Genomic DNA, 12,202 nt, shown 5'->3' with positions numbered 1-12,202 from the left:
TATATATATATATATATTCTTTTTATGGTGAGAGATGATAACAATTATATAAAGGAAATTCCGGAGATGAGACACCCTCGAGGCATCATTAATGCTGGCGAGCACTCCTCTCTTCTCCGGAAACTCTCTTATAATATTCCAGTCGTTTCTGAGCGAGTCGCCTTTACTTCCTCTCGAATCGTTTTTTTTGAGTTTCAATATAACAATTTATTATATTGGGTTCATACACAAAAGTTCGTAGTGCTATGAATTTCAAAATTCAAGCAGCTGTAATTTCATTAAAAATGAAATTTAAATTTAAAAAAGTTTTAAATCTCTACTTTTAAAAGTCACTGTGTCTTTTGAGTTTCTATGAATTTGATAATTTTTATCTATAGAAAAAATGGAATTAGACAAAATAGAAAATTTTCTTCTCATATTGTGGATTTGTCGCACGCCTGAAAAAACTTGCTAAAATTTCTAACGTGAAAGCTTAAAGTTTCCTCTTTACAAAATCGTTTTTTAAAAATGTTCCTAAAAATTTTTTTGTTATTCAGTTATCACAGATTAAATAAAAGGAACATTTTGACTTTTGATTGCTCATAAATTCCATTAAAAATCATTGCGTATCGCAATTTAAAAAAATTGATTTTTAAAGCTGAGCATCTAAACTTTGCTTCATTGAATAATAAAATTATCTAATTATTGTCAATTGTTTTAAGAAACGTGCTATAAATGAAGTAACTCTAAGAATTTTTATTCTAATGCAATATTTTGCTTTGTCCTATTAACATTTCGCTTCTTCGGATAGAATTCCGTCGTAGCTTTCCTGTCTGGGTCAGTCGAGTACATGTCGCACGACATACATTTCCACGGATTATGCAATAAGGGTAGTGAGGGAAGAAAGGGGAATCTATAACCCCAATCTGGCATGTGACGTAGGACTGCGAGATCGGTAGTTCAAAATGGGAAATCGATAAAAACGTCGCGACGGCTGGCGTAATGCGACTGCCGAATTTAAATCTTCGCCACGGCAATTTTTGTGGGACAAATATTGTTTTGTTGACTTTTGGCTTGCGACGAATGCGGCTTCGGTGATACGGAAAGCGGAGTTACGATAGTAGAGCGAGATCTAAATTTATAGCTATTGGAACTGATTTAAGCGGATATATCCGAAATAGCCGTTTTGTAGAAATATATATATAAATATCTGTTTTATAAATTATATATTTCTTGCAATTTATTCTATTTATTTTGAAATACATATGAAGTAAACAGTATGTTAGAAGTTAAAAATGCGCAGTAAAAAACTTGAGACGTGAAGGTAATTAACAAAAGCATATATTTAAGCATTTATTTAAGGGAACATTGATTGATGAAATATGGATCCTTCATAAGAGATTCGTACGATGGTCTCCCGTGGCTTGGTGTGAAATCCCTGGAAACAATAAACTTGTCTGTTCGGCCTTCCACGCGAACCAACCTATAACCGCTACCACTAACGTACTACGGCACTGCTATACATTCAAAATTCATGGCGCTATACCCGCTATATTGCTATATGCAGTTGCACTTGGTGGCTAGGTGCTATAATGGATATCCTTTAATACTAACACTGTATATATATGTAACGTATACGGGGTGACCACTTGCGCTTTCACACGCACAAAAGATCCATATTCGAATTTTTGTCGAAAATCTTATAACTGCATAAACTTCACGATGTGATATATCACTTTTATTTTTATTCCTCGTTTTTATAAAAAAAACGTGACAGAATTTATCATAAAATAAAATTAGTGATATTTGACCATTTAATTTCTGTAGAGTTATAAATTTCATATTCTGATTTATGCCAGAATTTTTTATATTTATTCATTTACGTAAATATATTAATGATAGTATTGCAGAAATATATTATATTATATATATATTGATTACTAATATCAATTAAATTTGGTATGATAGTAATTTTAAGAATATTGAAAGTATCAAATATAATTTGATAAAATATTATTGATAAAATCGATTAAAATTTTTTATACTATTTCTAATTAAGTTTTCTAATTTAATTTAAAGAATATTAAAGCAAAAATTATTATGTTAAAATTTTTACGAAACAATATAATTATATAAATCTTTTTTCGTTTATTTTTTTTTGATTATGTAGTTAAAACTACTAAGATTAAAATTTAAGAAATCAATTTTACATGTGACAAATTAATAGAAACGTACATGAATGTACATGACTTGAGTTGTCAAGTACTATTCATTTCAAAACGGATTTCAATTGATTCTGTATGGAAGGGATCCTGCGAAAGGAGCCACCTTATATGGGTGTGGAAGGCGCGTGTGCAATATGTATCTTCGTAGAGGATGTAGGAAGGAATGTATACAGGTGAATTCTCTATGGATACAAGGGTTATAGAGAGTAAGGTCCCGCAAGCGATATTAGGTGGAAGGGGCATCTGTTCACTATGGCCATGTATGTAAGCCGTTAGTGCCAATATAGTGTCTGTATATTGGTTCGTCCGACATAACGTTTCAAGGTGTATTATATATTGTCCGTAATCGAAGATCTCTCCTAAAACCTCTCCACTTGATAGGAATCCCGAAAGGAATCCGAAATATTGATACTCATGAAACGACAAAATGCCTCGTAGGGAAAATCTTTTCGTACCGATGCGATGTAAAAATGCAAACGTAATCGATAATAATGTACCCAAGTGATAGGCAGACGAAAATTGCAAAATGCGGCGATACATAACACAAATACAAGAGTATTAAAAATTGATGAAGTATAATCTCGGATGGTGCAAAACGTAAATGATAAATGAAGGAAGTTTCTCAAATTATAAGAAGCTTAGCCGTTGAGATACTTAAAGTTGCGAAAAGATATCAGACGTTTAATTTTCCACTAGAAAAGAAAATTGATTTTAACTTCGTCGGAAAGACTATTCGAGGTAAAGCACGCCTCTGAGAGCATTTCGTATGATTCACGAATGAATATGTTGGGAAATCATTAGCCATACGAGAAATTATTAACCGGTAACATTGATCGCGGCGAAACCAGACTTCATTAATAAAGCGTACCGATCGAGGAGCTCTTAATTAATTCCGTCGGGGTGAAAGTTTCGCAGTTACGAGGAGCAAGATGGTTTTCTTAATTGAGAAAAATGATTTAATTTCTTCGTGGTATCGTTTGCGGTGGAGAACGAGCGGGTAGGAGAAGGTCGTTCAGGATTGGCCGAGACGGGATAACTCGAGAGTGAAAAGAGGCAGTGGGAGGCAGACCGAAACTCTCATCAAATATGAATGGTCGGGGAGGATGGGTGGATAAAGATGGGGGAGAAGTACGGTGAGCATGAAATATTTCCCAGTCTGGGAGTGCATCGCGCTTTTACTCGCCTAGGAACATCTCGCATAGAAGCGGAAAACTTCTAGATGGGTATCAACCGAGTTCCGAGGAGTTCCAGCTCCCAACTCTACGTAACACCCCGTGACTCGTGGTTTCAGCGGTACTTGTAACCACCGTGATGTTGGTTTTTACACGTCATAATGGATACGTATTGCCGAAAATTGCATTTACGTTTCTTTGCAATATATATCATACATAAGAAGTTTCACGGAAAGTAACAAAAAACTAGGAAATAAAACTATTTACGATTTTTTTAATTCATCAAAATATTTTAATTTTTAGTTTTGATTAGCAATGTAATTACTAACGCGATATCATTAAAATATTACTTTTTAGAATTTATCTCGTTGCATGTAAAAGAAATTTCGGATCAAATAGTTCCAAAGTCTTTTGTATAACGTTTAAAATATTGTTTAATTTGTGTCATCTCCATTTGTCCTGTAGAATATGTCGTTTCCGCCAGACTTATATCCGTGTCGTGGTTGATTGTATTAAAAAATACAAAAATATCTTAATTTCGAATGCTCTCTTCTGGTCCTCTCATTTTTTTACGTACATACGTTATGAAAAACGCGAGAGATGTAATATTGTATACTTCACTCATTTCATTTTGCTTCCCGGAAGATTGCACATATTAAAATCTTCAAAAATACTTGCGATAATAAAATTTATAACATCATAATAGATAATAAAATTTATAAAATCATAATATAAAATCAGTTAATATTAAAAATGTCATATTGTTGAAATTCCGAGTGCTACGTCTTTTATGAATTGTTACTTACTTTAAAATAGGTTTGATCTAAACTGCGCGAAAATAATACGTGACGTTATATTATTTTGTGAAGTTTGGATTCGTTTAGTCAATCCGTTTATGCAATATCCATCCGTCTTTCACATATAAAATTTTATATACGCGCTACAAGATCATTTTCTCACGGAGTGCACATATATAATATATGAAATTGTCACGCGTAAGTCATATGTATATATTCCACGGTCATTCGATTTGCGGACTCATCGACGATCTTACATCTCGACTTTTTAGAGATATGTTGGCTTACATCGATTCCCGAACTTCTCGCCGAATCTAAATCTCCATAAATTGTCGATCGCAGCAGCCCGCAGCGGCCGCGTGCAATAATTAACGCCCGAACTCCTAATTGATTGTCTCGCTGATTTACCGAGTCGCACAATTAATCGGACATGAATTATCGGCGCGAATACCGGCCGATAAACGAGAGTTTAATTACCGCTGCTAATTACGACTTACGACAGATGAAGGAGAGAGAAATGAGGGAGACCGACACATTAGTTGGAGAAGTTTTCGGCGCGAATTGGCAAACTGAGTAGCATTAGCGCGATTGAAGGATGTCTCAAGAAAAAGAGAGAAACAGAGAGAAAAGAAGAATAAAAGAAAAACCGTGTGGGAGAATCACTGTGAGAGAATAGGATGTGGAATGGGGATAAGAGAGCAGCAAGGGGTTAGTGGATGATTGTACAAGGAATGGAAGCGGAATAAAACGGAAAAGATAGCGAAAGGAAAAAGAAAAAGAGAGAAGGAAACGAGAAACTGGAAGGGTGACGAGGGATGGGGAAAGAAGTGGCAGAGACTTACATTTCCCACGGGGTATCCCTGCTGCTCTCGGGCTCCTTACTTACGGATTGATACTCAATTTCCACCGAGTTTAGCCCCCATCGAGGGATCATTGCACCAGATCGCGGGAGCTCCTTTCGATTTCGAATAAATTCGATAATGGCGAATAGGTAGCTGCAACTCAGCGGGAGTGCGAGACCGATACCAGGGTTGGAGAATCTCACGATCATTTTACCTTAATCGAGTGAACTAGGCGCCAGCTTAGCGTCGACGAATTTCAATGCCATTGTTGCATCCGCTTGTAGGATACGTAGGAATGACGATTCGCAAAAGTAAAAGCATCAGTACGACTGGGTGATAAAGTGGATTGGAAGAATTTATGCGAATCTCTGTTGCGCGTGTTGAATCGAATGTTACAAGATGTGAGGTGCATTGTACAGTCTATTTATCTAAAATTTATACATTAAAATGCAATTCTCCAATTTTTAATAAATTACTGGTAAAATAAAATATTAATTTATTTGTTATGTTTAATGTCAAAAATATACAATTACAAGGAAAAGTTTGATAAACATTTATCTTATAAAGTAGACGAAAATATTAGACATATATTTTTTTATATTTTTTTATATGGATTTACAAAAGAAGCCACTTAATTTTGATAATCCTGTAGATAATTGTTTCAAAAAGTTTGAAAATTTCTGAGTATTAATGTGTATGTAATAACATAAAATGTGCTTGTAAATGTATAAAATCTTTATGTATACAAGAATTTTTTTGAATATTATTTCTGTAAAGAGTATATACAATAAAAACTAAAAAAAGATAGACATAGGTAAGAAGTAGCATAACTATAAACAAAATGAAAAAGTCGTAAAAAGATTTTAAAAATTATAAAAAAACAAAGAATATAAGAAATAAAAGCAACTAATAAAAAAATAAAAGCAAAAACGATATGGAGATAGACCTCCTCCTTATCCCTGAGTTCGGCAAAAAGAGAAATAAGATTGTTTCTCTTTCAGCAGGTCGCCATATTGGGTCTGCTTTTGAATTCTACATTTTTTTACACTGGATTTGCTTTCAGGAAAGCCTTTTATCATCTCTACACTTCAGAAATAGCTGTAATAGAGTGAGCTAAAATACAAAAAATTAAATACTCTTATACTTATACTTATACTTATCACTAAAGGTAATTTGTATCCTTGAACCTGTACCATTGCCGATATAAAAAAATATGTGTCTATTATTTTTGCTCTAAATAAATATATCAAATTTTATTAAATTCGGCGAGTCATGAAAAGATAGTTTATTGTAAGTTACATGCGGATAACTAAAGAATATTCTGATTTTGATTACTCATAATTCCATTAAAAATCAGCTTTAAGAATCTGTTTTCTTAATTATAATAAAATGATTTTTAATGGAGTTATGAGCAATCAAAATCAGAATACTCTTTTAATAGCAGAAATTCTTTTTACTTAACTCGTGAATAATTCAAGAAATCGTAGAAACATTTTTGTAAGAAAAAACGATTTTGTAAGGAAAATTCCAAACTTTCACAATAGACAATCGAAAATTTTCACAAATTTTTTTGATACGTGACAGCTTTACAAAGTTGAGAAGAAAAATTTCCCTTTTTTCAGCTCAGGAATAATTTTCTATACATAAAAATGATCAAATTTACACGAACTAAAAAATTATGGTAATCTTTTGAATGTAGAGATTTCAAATTTTAAAATCTTTTTTAATTTTTTTAATTTAAATTTTGTTAATTTTTTTATGAAGATGTTATATATATAATTTGAGCTAACAAAATACCGTAGAACTTTTCCTCCAACCAATTAATATTAGAATTAACACATTTAATACGATATATGAGCATGTTTTCTCATTCGATCGCCAAATGTGTTTCGCTAACTTAGAAAAGTCGTATCCTGGCCCTCGCGCGCGACACGGACATTTACATCGAAACGACCTTTATATTACAGCCATTATCGCAATCAAGAAGTTGGTACGGGTCGCGTTTCTCCGGGATTGCGAGAAGCGAAGGAGAACGCTCGAACGCCGCCGCTTACTTACTAATGAACTCCGGTCGATTCCCGGGGACGGGTAATTGTAACGCGTCCAAATTAAGTCCAGATGAAGAAGAAGTATGAAGTGAGAAACGATAATTTCCACGACGAATATAACAATGACGTCGATGTAACTGTTCTGGCAATTACAACAAATTATATTAACTACGTTTGCGCCTCGTGTTCTCCTCACTGCCGCTCTCAAAGCGACTTACTCTGATCGCACACGCTAGTACGATCCGACGTCTTCGAGGCCTGTTATTCGGCTCAGGAACTCGTGCAAAACTAATTCCAAGCCGCAAGATGAAAGTCGACTTTAATGATTGTCGAAAGTTACACATCCTTATCTAGATCAAACTTGGTGTAGACTAACTGGAAGGAATCATTCTGGACCGCAGTGCGTTTCGACGTTTTCATAATACGCGTATATTATTTCTCATACATTTAAAATTAGAGTTACAAGACGTATGAAATTCTAAAATTAACAGATAGGCGAAATTTAGCTATCATATTTCTATGCCTTCTCAAATTTTTATTAAAGAAATTATAAACACATATATAATTTTAATTAACGATCTTATAACATTAATTAACAATTTGTATAATAATATTTCATTAATTGATGAACTTACGGAACTAAATCCCATGACCTTAAGAAGCCAGACAGTGAGGGCGAGATTGAGAATGACGATGACCATAAGAGTTAACACGAGAGAATAAAGACATTTTTTTCTCCAGCCATAGACCCCTAATCTGAAGCCACCTTTACACGGCGTGATACCGGAAGCTCGTTCTTCCAAGGCAGAAGATGCCGATCTCGAAGATCCCGCCGTCTGCCGTGCTCCACTGCGACGACTTGCACTGCCAGAAGTGCAAGGCTCGTCAGACCACCCTCCTTGGCCTCTGGACATTCTAAAAGAATATAATTCAGGATTAACAAAATATATATAATGAAAAAAAATTTCTGTTTTTAACAATTTCTTTCTAAAAAGTATTAATAATTAAACTAAACATATAACAATTAATTTATACTGATGTGACTTCTAGACTTTTGAAAGAAAAATTTATTTAATATTTGTAATTTTAGATAATTACAAGTAAATTTAACTTTTTGAATTAATCGAAAGAAATCTGTTTTCTCGAAGCAATTGAGAATTTATTCTAGATACTTTGTTTTTCATTCTCTCCCTATTTGAATACCTTCATGCACGTTTTCGTGCTACAAGCGATTTCACGCCGTAAATTGGCAGATTACGGTTACGAAATACAAACGAGATGCGTGTTATAGCTACAGGTCGTTACACCGTGCAGTTGCGAGCCATTAATAAGACTACAATTACGAGGCTGTTCTTTCTGCCGTGATCATTTATCAACGGTTTATACCTCATTCTTGAACACCGGCTGCGCGGAATTGTGTTCGGGAAGGCGAAACGCGTCACGAAAGACAGATCTTCCGATTTTTTTTTCTCCAACAACGTAAAATACTTTATATCAGACGTGCTTGACCTGTAAAGATGGAACTTGCCGAAGATCACTTTTCGTAAAATCTTTCCCCGAAGTGATAATTTCATTAATTCGCTATGAATTTCGCAAGTAGTGAAACGTTATGTTTTTTTCATGAGAAAAGCTGTCTAAACTCTTTTATATTGCAAATTAAATTACTTTTGAAAAAAAAAATATTAATGCTTGTATTCGTATGTAAAATATTACAGTAGAAAAAAAAAATGTCAAATTGATTATGCTCGAAGGACATTTGCATATCAATGCAATTCATTTTCCTCGGCCTTTCGTCGTTCCCATCTCTTATTAACTATAACGATAAAATAAATTTGCTGACTTTTACAACATGACAAAATCAATATCACACCTTGATTACTCATGTACATGATATTACGATCGTTCATCGTATTATGTATAATGATAAATTAGGTTCGTTGACTGTCAAAAATGATGAATACTTTATATTTTCAAATTCTCTTGCGCAAATTTATATTTTAATATCCAAAATGTATTTTGCAAAGCAAATATATAAAGAAACAGTTTATAATTGAGCAAAATAAAGTTATTAACAATATTTCATCAATTTATTATACGAAGAACATACATATAGAATTGAATGTTTCGGAATACATAGGTCCTCCTTCAGTAATGATAAAAAATTGATCGATATCAAATGATTAATATTACATTTAGTTCGTTGCATAGGAACATTTCAAATGATTATAAATATGAGAAGCGATTTGTCCTTCAGTCTTAAATTCTTTTTTTTTAATGTGAATGTATAGATGATATCTTTTTGAATAATGTTCGTTAATTTTCAGTATCAGAAAGTGAGTCGAAATTGAAGTCGGGATGTATTTCAATTATAAATTATATGTTCTTCGTATAATAAATTTAAATATTGTTAATAACTTTATTATATTTTAATATTTTCTCATTTTATTGTAAGAAAATAGATTTGTTAACTCTAACAAATTGATAATAGAAATTTTATATTTTAAACATTAATATACATTCTAATAATTTTATTTTTTAAATGTAAATACATTTCATAATTTCGACATTTTTAAACTAGAGACAAAATTATTTCAAGAGCTCTTTGAAAGAATGTTACATCCAACATTTAAATTTTAGGAAACGTGTAGCACACACACACACACACACACACACACACACACACACACAACACACACACGCGCAATATTTTTCTAAAACATTACTTTTCATAAAAATAATGGTTGCGACGTTTTTTTCAGAGAGCCTTTTATTTGTTACAACATCAATTGATGCCAATTGATTTACGCTCGGTTCAATTGAATCTTTTTATTCTTTTCTAATTCTAAAGAATTAAGAAAAAATATTAAATCTCATAAATCAGTATATAATAAGATATTTTAATGGCTTAACAGCGAAATAGCTTGTCAAATTACGATATAGAAGTTAATACACAGTTCTGCAATTTTATCGGATATCAACGTCCAAAATGAGAACATGGAGACAGAATACGAAACAACGCGAATGAAATGAAACGAGATAGAACTTATGCAAAGCTGGCCGCAAAATTCCTGACGTAACTTTCGTACCTAATCCTAGAGCTATAAGACGAGAAAAGGATCCCTTCTATTTTTGCTTTTCAAGCTTCCTTCCATTTTTCTGCGTTTATCCATTTTTATTTTCATTTATGGAAGTGTCAGTATGAAGCAGAAAGAAGAGAGAGAGAGAGAGAGAGAGAGAGAGAGAGAGAGAGAGAGAGAGAGAGAGAGAGAGGAAGAAGAAGAGGGAGATGGATGAAGCTGCGAGAAGCAAGAGCTAAAATATTCAATGCCGACCTTCCATCCTTTTATGGATAATTATGCTCTTCGCAGATATAAAGAGCTCCGTAGCTTGAAATTAAAAGCTGGGGATAAACCAGTGCGGGAAAAGTGGCACGCGGTCGCTGCTGTTCCAATTTCCCGATCGTGCGATTTTCGACCGAGCGCCTGCAATGGTCTCTTCTCGATTGTTAGCATTTTAGCAATTTTTTCCTGTCAAGAGATGCGCTCATTTCGCGCTATTGTTTTTGTGGATTTTGTTCTTTTTGTTACGATCAGTAGAATATGTTCTTCCTCAAATAATTCAATGATAGAATTTATATGTAACATTTATGACTTCTATATACATATAATGTTAATGCCGCAATGTATTATAAAACCTTATAATTTTTCGTGAGAGAAATATCATTCCCAAGTAAAAATCCAAGAAAATGATTTAATGTTGGACAAAGTCTCTCATTAGGGCCACCATAAAAATTGTAAATGAATTTCACGATATCCAACTTAAAGAAAAGAAAAAAGGAGACTAATCAGACCATGTGCTTTTTTTACGTCATCGTGAGGGAACACTGAAAGTGTAAATTTATTTAATGCCCCTTACATATCTTTCTTTTTAAGTGCTCGCGGAGCACCCAAAAAGAGGGTGAGGATAACCTACAGCACCAGAAAATGAGCATTATGAATTCAGGCTTCAAGGCACAATTATAACGCGGAAATATTTCATGGGCTATAAATAGTGCGTCGGACGTATGTTAAACGTTCGCCGGAACTTTTGACGTAACGCTAAGTTAGCACGGCGACCATTATTTCGCAGTCCGGAGCAGAAAATGCATTATAAGTTACGAAATTACTACTGCTACAGTAACGCGGAGCAAGAATTTTTCAAGAATTTCGTACCGCTTATACTTGTATTTTACTTCTAAAAATTTCAAAATTAACTAAAAATTTTTAACAAATAATTAGGTCAGAGGAAATTATTTCTTTCGATCTCGTAATTAGAAAATTAAAACTATACCGACTAAATGGATTGAATAAATGGATTGATATCTATGCAAAACATTATTACTTTAGCACGAGACATGAGTCAGACATTGATTCTTTTATTTCTCCATTTCGAAAGACGTGTTTCTACGTAACATGAAGTGGAAGTCGGACAGCCACATTCAGCACAAAATATACGACGCGGAAATACGCACCACTAGACAGTTTACTTTCGGCGACGAACAATGGCCAGCTTAATAAAATGTACGGTACGTACAATTACGGATATCATTTATTTCGCGCGGGTGACAACGATGGATTACAACAGCAACCGCAATTTAGATTCTTTGCTGCTGCGATCTCGGTGAGACTCGCCGTGCGGGATAGATTTATTTCCCGCTTTAAGCGCCTAAAAGCTCCTTCCCGGATGCAGATAGGGACGTTGAATGAATTAATCCATACCACATTTGGGTGGTTGTAAGAGTGTTTAAACGGGGTGGGAGCCGGGGGTGTTGGATGGAGGCCCGCTTGTACAGCAACCGTTGTTTAAATCGTAAGCCGAGCTTAAATTGTCTGCCATCCAATCCTAGGTTTGCGCTTGACTCAAGTTGCAGGCAGGTATAACTCGGCGTTATAACCGGCAGGAAGCATTATGGCTACTATTGTTCACTAATATCCCGCTTCCCGTGTTACCAAAGTTGTTTCTAGAACGCCGATGACAGCTCTTGTACTGCGCGCAGTTACGGGACGCAACAAGCAGTAATATCAAAGGCCAAACCTGCGGTTTTAATAGATAGAACTCAATCATGTAATCGTGATTTTATAACTTATTATTTTTAATTTG

The 12,202-nt window shown here is 34.0% G+C and overlaps 1 protein-coding gene across 2 annotated transcripts in view; it reads right to left on the bottom strand.

Moving 5' to 3' along the window:
- The window catches only part of LOC108685934 (zeta-sarcoglycan), a 79,534-nt gene that overhangs the window by 19,101 nt on the left and 48,231 nt on the right, over positions 1–12,202 (bottom strand). For both annotated transcript variants that reach the window (XM_018190949.1, XM_018190948.1), the window contains exon 3: positions 7,699–7,978. In XM_018190949.1, the coding sequence (XP_018046438.1) occupies positions 7,699–7,977 (279 nt within the window). In that variant the 5' untranslated portion in view covers position 7,978. The remainder of the gene's footprint in view (positions 1–7,698; positions 7,979–12,202) is intronic.

Source organism: Atta colombica, unplaced genomic scaffold (assembly GCF_001594045.1).
Source record: "Atta colombica isolate Treedump-2 unplaced genomic scaffold, Acol1.0 scaffold162, whole genome shotgun sequence".
Taxonomy (NCBI): domain Eukaryota; kingdom Metazoa; phylum Arthropoda; class Insecta; order Hymenoptera; family Formicidae; genus Atta; species Atta colombica.
This window is presented reverse-complemented; position numbering and strand designations above follow the sequence as displayed.